The following is a 17,951-nucleotide window of genomic DNA, read 5'->3' on the forward strand; positions in this document are numbered from 1 at the left end:
CCAGCCCATCTGACTCTTGAGCACTGTCTTTCATATTCTCTCTGTTGAAGTGTGCACATGTCGCATGCTGTAGATGAGTACTTGAGCAGTTCTTGAATCTAGAGCAGAATTGTTCTTTTTCCCCTGTGAAATACGATTTTACCTTCAGAAAACAACTGAGAAACAAATCGAAGTTACTAGATTTGAGAAATTGACAGACATTTTCTTTGAACTGAATGAAGCAAACCCGACACTCTTAAGAAAAACAACTGACAGTATTTGTTGCCAGTAACAAAATTGTTCTTACAAGAAAATTAGGATTTTGGGCCACTCTACCGCGACAGGCTTGACAGCTTTCTGCTGTTTGGAGGCCTGTCTGCTGAGGTCACCGATCACATTGACAAATGTGAATTTTTATGTTGTATAATGAACTGGGTTATTCTAATAAGGATATTCTAGTACCCACACAGCTCAAAGAACTAGTTATTTTCTAAATGAAACCTGATGATGACCCAAGGATCACATTTGAGTATAAGAATTCTGTTTTAGGTGAACTTCTGCTTTTGACCCCATGAGTGACAGATGCCTGTCAGGTGGTATCAGGCATCTTTGCATGGCTTTATTAGCCATTTGGGATCACTGGAAAAATGTTCAATCAGATCTTTAGGTTCAATGACTGAGAAAAAAGCTGGCTTAGTTGTTTGTTTGTTTATATTTTTGGGGACAAGCTGTCTTTATGTAGTCCTGGTTGTCCTGGAACTCACTATGTAGACTGTGCTGGTCTTGAACTCACTGTACAGCTGAGAATGACCTTGCCTGTCTACGGCCTCCACCTTGCAAGCACTGGGATTATAAACTTGTGTTGTCATACAGATTGCAGGCATGAATTATCATACCTGTTCTGGGATTGATGTTTTCTTTTTAATTTTTAAGATTTCATTTTATGTGGATGAATATTTTGCCTGCATCTATGTCTGTATTCCACATGTGTGCCTGATGTCCTTGGAGTTGAGAAGAAGATATTAGATCCTTAGAACTGGAGTTACAAATGGTTATAAAGCACTGTGTGGGTGCTGGGAATTGAACCCAGGTCCTCTGCGAGGGTCACAAGTGTTTTTAAGAACGGAGCCATTTCTCCAGCTCTTTGGGTTGAGTTTTTTAGTTTCTTCCTCACTGCTGACTAACCCTGCCACTCTGCTTCCTTCGCAGTTCCATTGTGATGATATGGCATCTGCCAGCTCCAGCCGGGCAGGAGTGGCCCTGCCTTTTGAGAAATCCCAGCTTACCCTGAAAGGTGAGTGTCATTGTATGAAGTCTTTGAGGCACATCTGTCTGGAGAGTCAGGTGTTCTGAAATAGTTTAGAAATGTAGCATTTGTCTTAGAAAATTATCACATTATAACTAGAGTTTTTGGAACACAAGGCAAATAATGGGGATGTGGGAAAAATAGAACTTTTGGCTAAAATGGTCTGAGATGGTTGATTCCTTTGTGCCCAGGGCTCTGCCTCTGTACGTTAATGCTCTAGATGGTCCCACCCAGCCTCATAGCTTTAAATGCCATCAGTAAAAGGTCACTCTCTGGTTGGTGTCTGTGGCCTAGACCTTCCGTGGAACTCCCAGTATTCAGTAGCCTGACTGTCATTCCAAGAGTGAACACAGCAAGTGCCCATGTTGTCTGGAACTGTGTTCCTCACTTCTTATCGCTCATGCTGGCCTGGTAGTGAAGTCGCCATCTAGTATTCAGCACTCATCCCAGTCCTGCTGCCACCCAGACACTAGCACTCTGTTCTAGAGTAAGCTCTTTAGACCTGCCTTTCTGATTCTGGTCTTTGTCTTCTTCCTTGATGCCGTGGTTACACAGCAACCAGTAGTCTTGTTAAAATGTTAGCCACATCTCTGCATTTCAGAGTCAAAGGTGATGAGTGCTGTTTTCTCTGTGTCCTCTTCCCTCTGCATTCATTACGCCTGAGTCATTCTGGCCTCTTGGTGTATGCTGAACTCACCTGGCAGGCCTCTGCCTCTGGGTCTTTGCCCTTGCTGTCTCTCAGTGAAATACTTTTAGCTTGCTTCCGTCTTCACGCAGAAGTCACCCTTCAGTGAGGCCTTCCCCACTCCCTGCTAAGTTCCTCACATCTGTGTCTCCCCGCCCCCCCTTATTATTTTCTTTTAGCTTGTCATTGCTTAATACCTGCATATTTATATTAAAGGTACTTGAGGATTGATCCTAAGGCCTCAGATTTTTGCCAGTTTGCTTTGGGTAGTGTAGCTTAGTTGTTAGAGTTTGTCTAGCATGCACGAAGTAGGACTGGGTTGAGTTCTACTGAATAAACTGGGTGTTATGGTGTGCCTATAATCCCAGAACTCCAGAGATGAGGCAGATTAGAAGTTCAAAGTCATTCTTAGCTATGTAGACAGTTAGAGGCCAGCTCGAGATACATGAGACCCTGTCTCAAATGAAACCTACCATCTAACAAACCAACCAAACCAAACCAAACCATGGAAAAAAACTATAGTACAAAAATCCAAACTAAAACCAGATCAGAACAAAAGGAAAAGCCTGTCCTGAGAACTGAGAGAATTGACTTGGGGGAGAGTTGGTTTCTGCTTCAGAACTGCCTTTTACTAACTCTGATTTTAGAGACGTTCGTTTGGCTCCCTGAAACGTAGATGGCCCAGATGTGAAGTAAAGAATTTGAATTTAATTTTCTTCCTAAGATTTATTTTTATTTTATAGATATGAGTGTTTTCCTGCATGTATGTATGTTTATTATATGCATGAATGGTACCTGAGGAGACTGGAAGACAGCATCAGTTCCTGGAACTGGAGCTACAGATGGTTGTGAGCTTTTTTGTGGGTGCTAGGGGCTGGATTCAGGTTCTTTACAAGAGTGACAAGTGTTCTTCATAACCACTGAGCTATCTACAAGGTCTCACTATATAGTTCTGCTGAGCTAGCCTGAAACTCACTGTGTAGACCACAGTGGCTTTGAACTCACAGAAATCCACATGACCCTGCCTCCTGCATTCCAGAACTAAAGGTGTATTTCATCAGGCCTGGCAGGAACATGTTGATTTTAAGGAGATTGTCTAGGACTGATTGAAACATGTTCCTGTTTTTAAAGTTAGGTGTGCAGTGTTTCATCTTACCACTAGATGGCGTCAGTTAGCCTTGATGTACGTGCAAAGCTGTACATTTTCCATTAGGTTTTATGTCTGTGACAAACCTTTATTCTCAGCCCCCATCCCTGTTGCTTGACTCTTAGCCCCAAATGTTTTTTGTTTTCTTTCTTTCTTTTTTTTAGATATTTTATTTTGTTTTGTTTCTTGATTTCTCCCTACTATAGCTTTTGGGTTTTGGAGTAGTTATTGCTTCAAAGAACCCAGTGGGTGACTGACCTTTGTCAAGTTGTAGACCTTTGTAGGACTTGTCACTTCCCTAAAGGATCTGGGAAGGAGCTTAACTTCCTCAATAAAAGGGACCTCAGGGGAGGTTAGTCTTGTTGTTGAGGGTGAGGAACATCAGTTATGTCCTCTGATTTGGGTACAGGGTGGACAGCACGTAAACGTGTTCCCTCTGATCTACCTGGGATTCCCACTGTGAATTGTGAATGCTATGGGCTAGGTGTCCCATGGAAGATGATGTTTGTTGGCTCTATGTTCCATAGATTTTTCTTTTCTTTTTCTTTCTTTCTTTTTTTTTTTTTTTTTTTTTTTCCAGTTTGTGGGTGATAAATGACTGTGACCAGTGCTGCTGTGTGCTAGGAATAGTGACGTACACCTGCAATCTCAGTACGGAGAGACAGACAGAAGTCAGGTCAGCCTGTGTTGTACAGTAAGATGCTGCTATTTAAAACCAAGAAAGAAACCAAACTAAACCAAAAGGAGAGTGGAAGAAAAGAAAGAGAGGGGGAGAGAGAGACAGAGACACACACACAGAGAGGGAGAGAGAGAGAGAGAGAGAGAGAGAGAGAGAGAAAGAGAGAGAGACACACACACACACACACACACACACACATATGAAGGCTGTAAACAGAACAAGCAGTACAGGTGGCAGACCATCATGGAGTATGTAAAGCCTTACTGCTACACGAAGAAAAGCAGCAGAGGAGATAACAGAGCCCAGGAATGGTGTACAGCTGGGATGGAGTCAGGTTGCTGGGGCACATGCTGGTTATAGCTCCTTCTTATATAACTGGAGAAGTGAGCCTCCCCACTCCCATACACTCTGGCCCAGGCTGACCTAGAACCCTTGCTGTAGTTCAGGGTGTACTTTTGAACTTAAGATGAGTCTCTTACCTCAGCCTCTTGAGTCAGGGGGATTACAGTGTGAGTGACTGTGCCTGGCTTTTTGGTTTTGATTTTTGAGAGTAGCTCTGTCCAGCCTGGAATGCCTCATGTAGACCAGGCTGGCCTTGAACTTGCAGCACTCCTCCTGTTCTTCCTCAGTTGCTGGGATTGGAGGTATGTGTCCCCATCCCAGCCTTAGTGAGCTAGCTTCTCGAGCCTGTTTCCTCCTGGGTCCAGTCAGGGAGACAGTATGTTCCCGCTTCATGGGTCGTGGGCTCCGCAGGTGTGCCTAGCAGTGTCTGGAGAAACTCCTGGTTGAGTCTTAGTGACTGATTAGCTTTAGGCTACTTTTTAAAAGCTGGTTTGCCAAAAGTGAGGAAACGGCACTCCACTCGGCAGTGTGGCCAAATGGAGATACTCAGAGGCAGCAAGAGTCTCTGAGGGCTTCCAGAACCCGGTGCTCTCAGGCCTTAAAGGAGGCTCAGCTGCTGCGCTGTGCGGAGCTGCATTTCCCATACTGTAACACAGCGGACTTGGTGACAGTCATTTAAACGCTGATTTGAGGGAACTGGGATGCAGGCCAGTGGGCAAAGCACTTTCTAGCTCATGTGCTTTTGAGTTGGGAGTGATCTTTCTCCCTTTATAGTTCAGACTGGTTTGTACATTGATGCTTTTTGTTTCTTCTTTGTTTTGTTTATACCCCTTTTTAGTTTTTGTTCTAAAACATTTATTTTGGATGTGTGTGTTTGTGTGCACATGATGTTTTGGTCAGTGGTCAACCTTGGGTGTCATTACTCAGGCACTGGCCTTTTATGTGGGAGCTGGGGATGAAAATGAGGTTGTCAGGCATTCACAGCCAACACTGTCCTGACAGAGCTATCATCATGTAATTTTTCAAAAGTTTTTTTTTTTTTTTTTTTTTTTTTAAAGAGGACAAAGCAAAACAAACAAAATAAAAGATCTTTTTTTAAAAAGAAATAACCAAAAGGAGCCAGACCATCTGCCCCAAGGGGCATATGCGAGTTCTTTAACTCATCCGCCTTTTCTTTCTGTCTCATCCAGTGGTGTCAGCGAAGCCCAAGGTGCACAACCGCCAGCCCAGAATCAACTCCTATGTGGAGGTGGCAGTGGACGGACTCCCCAGTGAGACCAAGAAAACTGGGAAGCGCATTGGGAGCTCCGAGCTTCTCTGGAATGAAATCATTGTTCTGTAAGGGTGTCACTGTTAGAATGCAGGAGGCGGGGGAGAGGGAAGTCTGGGGTGGCAGACTCTACTGCCCTTGGCCCCCATGGTGCTCCTTTTTAGGTGTTTGTATGTCACTGAGCTCACAGAGCACTCATTATTAGCTCGGGGTTACAGGCCAGCATGTGAGGTGTGTATGTACTGCCTTCCTGTTTTGTCCCCTGTAAGATGTCAGCAGTGTAGCTTTTAGCAGTTTGTTCATGTTAAAGGGGTGACTGGCTCATCTGCGGGACTGTGATGAATCACTTATTTGTTTTCCAGGAATGTCACAGCCCAGAGTCATTTAGATCTGAAGGTCTGGAGCTGTCATACCTTGAGGAATGAACTACTGGGCACTGCCTCTATCAACCTCTCCAGTGTCCTGAAGAACAATGGCGGCAAAAGTATGTATGATTCACCTCTAGTCAGGGAGGATAATGGCAGCCAGTCCTGGGATTGACCACAGTCGCTCTGTCCCTTAGAGACCATCTATGGAGTTTGAGGAAGGCAGAGTTCATCATGCTTGGTCCAGGGCTATAGGATGCAGGGCTGTGTCCCCTAATTCTTTCTCAGGGATGTAGGCTGTCCTACCCACTTTCTCACTTAGGAAACAGACTATATGTTGAATACCTCCAGCTGAAATCAGTGCTTTTCTTGTCTGAGCCCTGGAACAGAACAAAGGAGCTATGTGCGTGTGTGCATGTGCATGTGCCTGTGCATGTATGTGTGTGAGTTCTGGGTTGGGGATAGGAATAGAGAAGGTGCCATGTGTCTCCTAGGGATGTGACAGCAGCTCCATCTAAATTATCTTGGGCACCTCTGCTGGCTGGACATATAAATCCTCAGGTCTGTTCCTTGCTGTTTATGGCCAGTGGCATAACCCATGCCTGCAGGCTATAGACCCTTCCTCATAAAGCCTCTATTCAGAGCAGTACCAGATGTGGCAGCCAACTGCCGTAGAAAGAAAGGCTCCTTTTTCTCCTACTATGGAGAAAATATTTTTTGAAATTGAACCTAGCCTAAGTGAGACCGGGGGTGGGGAGTGCTGAGGCCTAGGTACAGCTTGAGGCCTTTCCTTCAGAGCCTGTCCTCCTTCTGGGATACTTGGGAGGGCTTAGCTCCTTCTGTGCTCAGTTCCTTTCTGCTGGACATACAGCAACATGGTGAAGGACCATGGGACATGCCTCTGTTTTAGTTGTTTTGACACTTAAGTTGGCCCTTTTTGTGTATGTGGTATGTGTACGCTTATATGTATACATACATGTGGTCCCCAGAAGTCATTTCTCAGGTGCAAGTGTCATTTCTCAGGTGCCGTCAGCTATGTCTTTGTTTTTGTTTTTGTTTTTGAGACAGGGTTTCTCTGTGTAGCCCTGGCTGTCCTGGAACTCACTCTGTAGACCAGGCTGGCCTCGAACTCAGAAATCCACCTGCCTCTGCCTCCCAAGTGCTGGGATTAAAGGTGTGCGCCACCACTGCCCGGCTATTTCTTTGTTTTTTTGAGACCTGGAGCTCACCAAGTGTGTTAGGCTCCTGGCCAGCAAGCTCCCGAGATCCTCCGGTTTTTAGCTCCCCAGGGTGGGCATTGTAGGTATGTGCACCATGCCTGGCTTTTTATGTGGGTGCTGGAGAGTTAATTGGGTCTTCATAACTATGTGGCAAGTACTTTGCCAGCTGAGATATTCCCCAGGCTTTCCACCACTTTTTTTCACTGGGTTTTTTGTAGCCCAGGCTAACCTCATACTCTGTGCAGCAGGGAATGGACCTTGAATTCCTTCTCCTCCTTCCGCCACCCAAGTACAATTAAGAGCTGGGCAGTATTGTGCTTGGCTTCTGATTTGGTCTTTTATTTTTCCAGTCTTTAGTCTGCTTTTTGTGATTTAAAGGTTGTGAAATATACTTGTGGACATTCTCACTTTAAGATATAGCACCAGACTCTGGGCATGGTGGGGCATACCTTTAATCTTAGCACTTGGAGGCAGAGGATCTGGATTCAGTTCCTAGCGCTTATGTTGGGCAGCTCTAGAGAATCCAGTACGCTCCTCTGGGTTCTGTACCCACACTCACATGTACGTACAAACAAACACACATAATTAAAGCTTTTAAAAAGCCACAAATCTTTAAGAACTGTGCAGTGGCAGTGAAGCAACCTTCCCTTGTTTCTCATCTGTGCAGGCAGCAGACTTTGGGTGGATTCTAGTTTATTTTCTGTGGTGCTGACATAGAACCAGGAACACAGGCACGCTAGGCAGATGCTCTACCATGGAGCTGTACTCACAGGGCCAACAGCATACTCCATTTTTAGACTGCTTTAAAAGTGTATTTTATTTATTATTTGTGTGTGTGTGTGTGTGTGTGTGTGTGTGTGCCACAGTTCATGTATAGAAGTTAGAAGACAATTTTGTGGAGTCACTTTTCTCCTTCCAACTTTACATGGGATTGAACTTAGGTTTCCAGGCTTGTAGAGCAAGTGTTTTTACCCACAGAGCCATCTTGTGAACCCTGTCCTTCACCTTATGGTTATAAAAATAATTATGCTAAACAGTGGTGGCAGAGGCAGGTGAGTCTCTAAGTTTGAGGCCAGACTGGTGTCTCAAAAACCAAAAAAAACCAAAACAAAATAAAACAAACAAAAAAACCCCGATATGGCTGGTGAAATGGCTTAATGGTTAAAAGCATTTGTTGTTCTTGAAGAGGACCTGGTGTTTTACTTAGGGTTTCCATTGCTGTGAAGAGACACCATGACCACAACTCTTATAAAGGCAAACATTTAATAGGGGCTGGCTTTCATCTTCAGAGGTTTAGTCCATTATTGTCCTGTCAGGAAGCATGGTGGCTGGCACTCAGGCAGACATGGTGCTAGAGAAGGAGCTTAGAGTTCTATATCCTGATCTTCAGGCAGCAGGAAGAGACTGAGACACACTGGGCCTGGCTTGAGCATTGAGACCTCTAAGCCTGCCCCCAGTTCCTCCAACATTGCCACACCTAGTCTAACAGGGCCACCCTACTCCAAGGCCATATCTTCTAGTAGTGCCGTTTCCTATGAGCCTATGGTAGCCATTTTTATTCAAACTACCACCCCTGGGTTCAGATCTTACCACCCACAAGGCAGGTCATGTAGGTGTTCCTATATGCTTTGCAGCATTCATTTAACTCTTTAAGGTATGTTAATATATATGTTTATTTATGTCTTGCTTTTCTGGAATGTGGCTTCCCTATGAAACCCAGGCTGATCTCAGACTCTTGGTTTTCCATGCCTTTTATTTTCTTTTAAAAGTTCGGTTGATTTTGAACATGTGTGTGCTTGAGTGTACATATATGTACCATGTATGTACCGGAGCTTTCAGAGGTCAGAGGAAGGCATCTGATAACCTAGACCTGGAGTTACAGGCAGCTATGAGCTGCCCTGTGGGTGCTGGAACTTAGAACCTGAGTCCTCTGGGAGAGCAATGAGTGTTCTTAACTGCTGAGCCGTCTCTTCAACCCCTTATTTCTTTTTAATTGTGATAAAATGCATATTTCTCATCTTAACTTTTTTAGTTATGGTTCAGTGATGTCATGTACTTTCCCACTGTGCCAACCATCCCCAGAACCCTGTGCATCTTGTAAAACCAAAAGTTTATCCTTACTAAACAAGTCACATTCTCCCTAGCAACCAGAGTTCTCTTTTTATCTTACACTGTAGGTACTGTATGTAAGTGGAGGCATGGTATTTGTCCTTATTTATATTTATTCTATTTTATTTTTTAATTCCATGTGTGTCTGTGTGTGACTATGTGTATAAGAATGCAGGTGCCTGCAGAAACCAGAACAGGGCTTGAGTTACAGGCAGTTGTGAGCCACTTGTGGCTGCTGGGAGCTAAACTCAGGTCCTCTGCAAGAACACTGTGCATACTTAACTGCTGAGTCATGTCTCCAGCCCCCTGTATTTGTCCTCTTTAAAATAATGTTTAGAGGCTGCAGAGATGACTCAGCAGTTAAGACACTTGCTGTTCTTTCAGAGAACCTAGATTAGGTTCCTAGCACTCACATGGTGGCTCACAATTGTCACTACAGTTCTTGGGGATCCAATGTCCTCTTCTGGCCTCAGCTTCTGGCCAGGCATGCATGAGATGTGCATGCATATATGCAGGCAAAACACTCAAAAATAAATCTTTTGAAAGACTGTTTTCATAAGACAGAAGCTCACCCTGTAGCCCAGGCTGGCCTTTTCTTCATGATCGTTTTCCTGCCCCAGTTCCTAAGTCCTGTGCCGCTAGCCTGCCTTCAGTTCATTTGGTTATGTGTGCAGCCATGGGTAATTCTGTGTGATTTATACTGATGCTAGAGACTGATTCCATGCTCCGCTTAGCTTCGTCTCTGGCCTTGGTCTTCACTTTTGAGGGGCTTTTTTACTGTTTCCCATATCTACTGGCCTCATGGAGGTGTCACTGGAGTATCTGTAATTATTTTCCTAAAATCCAAATTTTGATAGCTCTGTCGTGCAGCTGTGTGAAAGTTAAGGTTGTGCTTGGATATTTCTCAGTGTTTGGCACATTCATGTATCTCAGTGCTCATTGCTGTACGTTGACTCAGGATAATTTACTGAACATGAGTTGGCTAAATTTAAACAATTTTCAAGATTCTGGACATATGTTGCCAAAACATTGTATCAGTTTATCCTGGCATCAGCAATGGCATCAGCAATGGCAGGATGGCTGATTTATATTGTACTGTGGCATGGGGTAGATGTCTGTCTGTCTGCCTGCCTGCCTGTGTGCCTTCCTGCCTACATATTGAGAGAGAGGGTTTCTGGGTAGCCCTGGCTATCCCAGAACTGCTGTCTTTGTGGCTTGTTTCTTTTGTATATTTGTCTGCAGCAGATTTTATTTAATTACTTTCTTGCTTGCTTACTTGCTGCCTACTGAGAATGAACCGTGCTTTGGCTTTTGCAGTTGCCTATTTTTCTAAGTTCTAAGTCAGAAAAGTGCAACTTTTCCATTTTTTGTTTTTGTTTTATTGCCTTTTCTTTTGGATCCGCCCCAGAAGCCTAAACATGCTTTCTCTATCCAGTGGACTTTTTCTCTGAAGCGTTCCCTTCCCTTCCGCCATACAGCTGTTTGACAGCCTCCTTGGTTAAACGTAATAACTTTCTCAGACCCTGCACATGCTCAACAAAGACTCACAAGGCATGAGTCTTTTCTAGTTCTTCCCTTTAGCAGCTACTGAGATTTAAGGCTTGCTTGCCCTAAAGTTTTTCTCTTAAACACTAACAGAAGTGAGCAGTGGTACTCAACATTCCTAATGTGACTCTTTAATAATAGTTTCTCCTGTTGAAGTGACCTGCAACCATAAATTATTTCGTTGCTACTTCATAGCTGTAATTTTGCTACTGTTATGAAAGTAATGTAGATAACTTGATATGCAGGAGATCTGATGTGAAAGGATCGGTTGATCCCAAAAGGGTCACAACCCACAAGTTTAGAACCACTGTACTAGAACTTCAAAAGAAATTTTGCCTTTATTTAATAATTATTAGCATTTTTCACTAGCTGGATGTGGTTGGTGATACACGTGTGTAATCTCAGCATTCAGGAGATAGAAGCAGGAGGTTCAGTTCAAGGACAGCCTAGGCTATAGGAAATCATAGAAAACATAAAAATAAAAAGGGAATAAAATATTTTTTATTTGTGTGTCCGTGGGAATATGTTTGTGTGTGTGTGTGTGTGTGTGTGTGTGTACATGGGTGTGGGTGCTCTTAGATGCCAGAAGATGACATTCGATCCCAGGAACCAGAGTTACAGGAAGCTGTGCGCTGTCTGATGTGAGTGCTGAAAACCAGCTCTAGTCCTCTGCAAGACCATCAAAGTCTTCTTTTTGTTTACTCACTTATTTATTTAATGTATATGAGTGTTCTATCCTCATGTACACCTGCATGAAAGAAGGGGGTATCAGATCCCAGATCCCATGGTTGTGAGCCACCATGTGGTTGCTGGGAATTGAACTCAGGTCCTCTGGAAGAGTAGTCAGTGCTCTTAACCTTTGAGCCATCTCTCCAGCTCCATCAAAGTGTTCTTAACTGCTGAGCCATCTCAGAAGCCTTATTTGCCTCCTTCATTTAAATAGTTTGTGTGTGTGTGCATGCAGTACTACACTGGACTGTGATTTTCTTTTATAATTTACTATATTAACTTTCTAGACTATATTTAAGTGCTAAAGGTTATTCCTTGAGATTTTGGTTCAATTCCCTTATTAACAGTCTGTTTAGGAATTTCCATTAATATTCTTGTAACATCTATGGTTCTGTCTTTTTTTTTTTTTTAAAGCTAAGCTATTCTTAAAATGATTCTTATTAATTGTTTTTAAAAACAGGGTCTCACACTGAGACCCAGCTTATTCTGTACCCCAGGCTGGTCTTAGAATTGCAGCAATCCCTTTGCCCCAGTCCCCTGAGGGCTGGCATTATAGGCATGAGCTTCTGGTGCCTGGCTTCGAGGCTGATTTTCTAAAGTGAATGAAGCAGCCTCCAGCTTTGGGAACAGATGGCAACTTGGGAATTTTCTGTTCCAGGAGTGCAGGAAGAGCCCAGCCATAAAACCAACAAGGCCTGGCATCTTCATTTGAACAATTCTTTGATGACTTCTTTAGTCTGCATGACCCCCCTGCAATTATTGGTTTATTCAACTTTCCCGATTCATCTTGAGTCAGTTTTATTAACTCATTTTTTTTCTGAGAAAATCAATTCATGAAATCTTACTGTTTATTAGTATAAGGATTTTAAACAGCAGTTTTATATTTTACAAATGTGTATTTGTATATTTTTAAAAATTTTTTTAAAAAATTTATTTTATTTTATTTTATTTTTTACTTGAAAGTTTTTCCCAACTTTCCCTCTCCCTCTGGCTTGCTGGCATGTTTAAACTGTTCTATATAACTTTTTTTCCTTGCCCCTTTACTGGGAATTCACTCAAGGCTTCTCTTACAAACTAGGTAAATATACTACCACTGAGTTTTTCATCTCCAACCTTCCCCTTCCCTTCCCTCCCCTCCCCTTTCCTCCTCTCCCCTCCTTTATTTTTTGGTGGTGCTGGATCAAACCCAGGGTCTCGTGCATGCTAGCCATCGGCTTCAGCTCTTCACCATTGCTTGTTGTTGCATGAGCTGTATGTAGCACATTGTGTGTGTAGCTGGCTGGGCAGTGAGCCCATCAGAAGAGACTCAGGAAATGTGGGTCATGACAGGGCAGCAGCGGCCTCTTCTTAGAGAAACAAGGCCTCTTGAGTGACAGCAGCAGGGTATGCCTGTATGATATTCTGGTCATGTTTCATAAGGCTTTCTATTTCAACAAGTGATTACTATCATGTAGATCTTGAAGCCAAACTAACAGTTTGAATTCCACTTCCACCAGCTCTCTGGCATTGGCCATTAACCCCCATGGACTTGCTCCTTACCTGGATTAAATGCTTGCTAACAATGATGCCCTCACATGTCAGATCTTAGTAAAGGGTGGTTATAGTGGCTGTTTTCACTGAAACATTCTTCCCAGAGATGCAGAGCGTTGGTTCCTAGAGATGGGAAACCTTCCTCCTATGGAGACTTCTTGCTTGAATGGAAGACAATCCTGTGGTTGTCTGAGGGTAACTGCCAAAGCTTTGGAAAATGTGGCTTCTGAATGCTGTTCTTGCCATGGGCCATTTTGTCAGCAGCTCCCACGGTGGAGTTGTGGGTTAAGGTGCTTGCAAAACAGTGTCTTAAGTGTTAGTGCAGCTATATAAGGTAAGTGGGTCACAGTATGCTAGGTTATTCCTCCTTCTTGCCTGGTCTTTCTGTGATAGCTTTTCTCAGGAAAGGACCTGATGGACAGTGACTGCTCTACCTGGTGTTCCTTTGCTCCATAGGTGTCATTACTTTTTCTATGTAATCTGTGTTTCCTAGGTGATCTTGCAAGTTAACAGGGCAACTCAGCTGACTGTTTTATTCCTTCCCTTGGTAAGGGATACTGTGATGGAGGGTTTTTCCCTCAAGACCTGTGGTTTTGTGTGGTCAGGCTTGCTGACTTTCCCTAGGGATATTGACCTGGATATAGTTGCAGAAAGGACCTGAGCAAAGGTGCTTCTCTGATCTAGAAGCTCACTCCTGAGCTTGTGTATTGATCCCCCACTGCCACCCTACCCCCAGTGCTGGGACTGAGCCTAGTACTTTGCTAAGTAAGCACTGAGCTAAATTCTTAACTTCTTGTTTTGTTTTGTTTTGTTTTGAGATAGGGTCTCCTATAGCCCAGGTTGTCCTCCAACTTATTATATAGCTGAGGAAGACTTAAGCTGATCCTTCTTCTTTAACCTGGGTTAAAGTGCATGATACATGATAATGATAAGATAACCAGCTATTACAGGGATGGGATTATACTTGGCTTACTTGGCTTGCATATTGATTTCCTCCATCCATTCCCCCCCCCCCTCCCCGCAGTACTGGAGATAGAACTCTTGGCCTTATGCATGCTAAGTAAGCTTCTAACACTGATCTATAAATATAGCATGCATTTCCCCCTAAATTTATTTGTTTTTATTGTGTGTATATTTGTAAGTGTATTCATGCAGTCTGGTCACAGAGAATGTATGCAGCTCAGCAGACAGCTTAAGGGAGTTGGTTCTCTTTTTACACCTTCTGGGTTCCAGGGATTGACTTCTAGCTTGTCAGGCTTGTGTGGCAAGTACTTTACCCGCTGAGCTGTTTTGATGGCCCCTTTGGTGTCCTTTTGACATATCTCCACCCCATATTTTTGCTTATATATAACTGTGGGACAGGCATGGTGGCACATGCCTATAATTGCAGCACAATAAAGGCAGAGGCAGGAGGATCACTTCAAGTTTGACCTTTGTCTATATGGTACATTCTATGCCAGCTAAGGTTATACAATGAGAGCCTGACTCAAAAAAGCCAAAACAAACAGAACAAAAAACTCACACTCAAATCCAGAAACAGTAACATTCACTTTATCATAAAACTGATTTCTTTAAAATGAGAAAAGGCAGAGCAGAACTGGTTCAGTGGTTAAGAGTGCTGGCTACTCTTCCAGAGGACCTGGGTTCAGTTCCCAGCACCAGTATGTAGCTCACAACCTTCTGTAACTGAAATCTCAGGGTGTCTGTCACACTTTTCTGCACTCCCTGGACATTTTGTACATGTGGCACACAGACATATATACAGGCAAAACATATACATATAAAATAAAGTAAAAAATATTTTAAATCAAAAATGAAAATCAGAATAGAGGCTTGGATATAGCTGAGTTGGTAGTGTTTACCTAGCACATGAGGGTTCAGTCCCTAGCACCTCATAAAGTGGCCTGCTGACACACCTTGGCTTCATAGCAAGTTCTCTGTCTCAATAAAGGAGCAGATAAATAAATACCAGGAAAGAAATGGCATTGGATCAGTAACCGCTGCTTCATTCCTGGGCTGAGGCTGGGATCCAGGGCTTTGTACACACCAGGCCAGCACTTCGGCCCTGAGCTCCACCCAGTCCTTGTTTCTTTCTTTTTGTTGTTGTTCTCATGAGAGTCTCACATAGCCCATGGTGGCCTTACACTCTTTCTTTTCTGTTCCTACTCACTACAGTGTGAGTTACAGGTAAGCACTAGTAGGTCCAGGCCAGTTCTTGTTTGTTGGTTGGTTGGTTTCTTCAGACATGCTTTACTCTTTAGTTTAGGTTGGCTGTGAGCTCACTGTGCAGCCTGGACTGGTCTGGAATTTGTATGATCCTTTGACCTCATCTTTTCAAGTGCTGGGATGACAGGTGTGTACCACCAGGCTCAACCCAGGGATTTTTAAAGCATGCTCCTGGGACCAGTACATCCTATAAAAAAGGAAATTCTCAGGTCAGGCAGACTGCAGAATAGAACTGGGAGTGGTATCCAGTAGTCCTGTTAAGAAACCAGCTTTGGCTCTAAGCTCCACTTTAAGAACTGTTAAAGCTAACTGGTTGTGAAAATAATGTCAGACAATGACCTCACAGCACCATGTGCAGTGGGTTTGTTACTCAGTGGACTTTGTTCTGGGGCAGCCCCAGCTATGGTGATCTTTTCTGGGTCCCCCGTGTCTCAGAGCTCTCATCAGACAGAGGATTGGGCTCAGACGACATGGCCCTCACAGTGTTCTCAAGAACCTTTCTAGTTCTTCAGTGGTTTTTTTCTTTTTTAATTTTTTTGTTTGTTTATTTTTGAGACAGGGTCTCACTATATAGCCCTGGGTGTCCTGGAACTCATTCTGTAGACTAGGTTAGCTTCAAACTCTTAGAGATCCTCCTACCTCTGCCTCCTGAATGCTAGGATTACAGGTATGTGCCACCTTGTCCAGGGAGGCTTTGGTTTTTTTCTAAGATTATTGTTATTATTTTGCCTATGTGTATGTATGTATGTGTCTGTAAGTGCATGCCCCTTGTGCTGGTTCTCTCAGGTCAGAAAAGGATGTTGTATCCCTTGGGGCTGGAGTTAAGGAGCAGCTGGGAGTTGCCTGACTTAGGGTCTGGGAACTGAATTCTCTGGTTGTCTGGAAGGAACTTTTTTCTTTTCTTTTTAAAAATTATTTATGTATTTTATGCATATGAATGCTCTGTCCACACGTATATCTGCTTGAGCATGACAGAAGAGCACATCAGATCCGATGGTCGTGAGTCACCATGTGATTGCTGGGAACTCAGGACCTCTGGAAGAGCAGCCAGTGCTTTTAAGTACTGCTTCCTCCCTCCCTCCCTCCCTTTCTCCCTCCCTTCCTCCCTTCCTCCCTCCTTCCCTCCCTCCCTCCCTCCCTCGCTCCCTCCCTCCCTCCCTCCCTCCCTTCCTTCCTTCCTTCCTTCCTTTCTTTTTTATTAAAAAAATGAACATTTATTTACTTCTCTGATTGTTTATTCCCTCTGTGTGAATGTTCATGTTGACTTGTGTGGAAGTTAGAGGGCATTTTGTAGGCTTCTGCTCTCTCACCATGTGTGTCTGAGGGACTGAGGTTACTCACACCTCAGGCTTGGCAGTGTCTTCACCTGCTGAGCTATCATCCTGCCAGCACTCTTTCCCCTTCTCCCCAGGAATGGGATTCATTCTAGAGCCTCACATATGCTATCTGAAGGATTTACCTCTGCACTACAGCCCAGCCCTTTTTTATATTTGTCATCTGGAAACAAGATCTGATTTAAGTTGCCCAGGTTGGTCTTGGATTTGCGTTATAACCCAGGCAGGGCTTGGACTTTCTGACCTTCCTCAGTCTTTCAAGTAGCTAAGGTTAAAGCCTATTGTGCTTCATGCTATCATGCCTGGTTCTGACAGGTTTCTTTTTTTTCTTTAAATAATAAATAGTCTTAAAATAGCTACTGCAGTGGTATACACCTTTACTCCCAGAACTTGGGAGGTTGAGACCATTGGATCTCTGTGAGTTTGAGGTCAGCCTGGTCTACAAAGTGAAACTCTGTCTCAAACAGAAACCAAAAAATATCCCTTTGTGCATACATAGAGAGCAAGCATGCAGGTGTGTGTGTACATGAGGTCAGATGACAACCTTAGGTGTCTGTTCTTACCATCTACCTGTTTGAAACAGGGGCTCTGTTATTTTGCTGCATATACCAGGTTAGCAGGCCCATGAATTTCTGGGGATGCGCCTTTCTCTCCATAGGTATTCGGGGATTACAGATACCTGTTCTACATGTCATCCTTTTTATGTGGGTTCTGGGTATTTGAACTTAGGTTTATACCCTGAGTGGCAAGCACTTTTATCCAGTGAGCTGTCTCCTCAGCTCTCTGATATGGTTTCTATATGTGAATATGTGCATACAGGTGTGCAACTATCTCTATGCTTCTGTACTAAACACCATGAATTCACACTGGGCCCTCTAATTCCAGTTGGAACTGACAGGCTTCTTTGTAATATTCCTCCTCTCCAGATGAGAAGCCTGGCTCTCAGCATCATCTGTGTGGTTTGTTCATTCCCTTGGATCTATAATGCGAAGGAGGCAGTTTGAGACTTGCCACACGCATGCTGCAGTGCCTGCTGAAGAGAGCTTTGTAAAGCTCCTTGCTCTTGCTCACTTATGTGTAGCTCTTTTCTTTCCCCCATGTGTGTTTCTCAGATCAGAAAAAAAAGAAAGCAAACAACTCCCTGTTTATTTAAACATCGTATAAGCAGAAGTTTGTCACCAGGCTTTACCTCCAGAGAACAGACTAGCCAGTCAGAAGCTTAGCCTCCTCCCAGGCTTCCGAGCATGGAGGCTTCTGGTGGGTGGGCTGCGGTGCCTGGCAGACAGTGCATGCATTTATTGTAAAGTAAACAGACTGCTGTTTTCCCTACTTCCAACTTAGAGGTAAATCAGACTCCTGAACCGTGAAGGCAGATTCAGATAGAGAGGAGGGAGAAATGTGCAAGGTTGCTGCTCTGTTACACAGAGTTTTAAATTTAAATTTGTAAAACCGTTCAGTTCTTTTACCTGGAAGGAGCTGGGTGAA

At 43.7% G+C, this 17,951-nt stretch overlaps 1 protein-coding gene across 2 annotated transcripts in view; it reads left to right on the forward strand.

Moving 5' to 3' along the window:
* Wwp2 (WW domain containing E3 ubiquitin protein ligase 2) overlaps positions 1-17,951 on the forward strand; it is a 121,227-nt gene that overhangs the window by 14,352 nt on the left and 88,924 nt on the right. For both annotated transcript variants that reach the window (XM_076915844.1, XM_034522285.2), the window contains exons 2-4: positions 1,189-1,273; positions 5,329-5,476; positions 5,771-5,892. In XM_076915844.1, the coding sequence (XP_076771959.1) occupies positions 1,204-1,273; positions 5,329-5,476; positions 5,771-5,892 (340 nt within the window). In that variant the 5' untranslated portion in view covers positions 1,189-1,203. The remainder of the gene's footprint in view (positions 1-1,188; positions 1,274-5,328; positions 5,477-5,770; positions 5,893-17,951) is intronic.

Source organism: Arvicanthis niloticus, chromosome 18 (genome assembly GCF_011762505.2).
Source record: "Arvicanthis niloticus isolate mArvNil1 chromosome 18, mArvNil1.pat.X, whole genome shotgun sequence".
In the NCBI taxonomy this organism is placed as follows: domain Eukaryota; kingdom Metazoa; phylum Chordata; class Mammalia; order Rodentia; family Muridae; genus Arvicanthis; species Arvicanthis niloticus.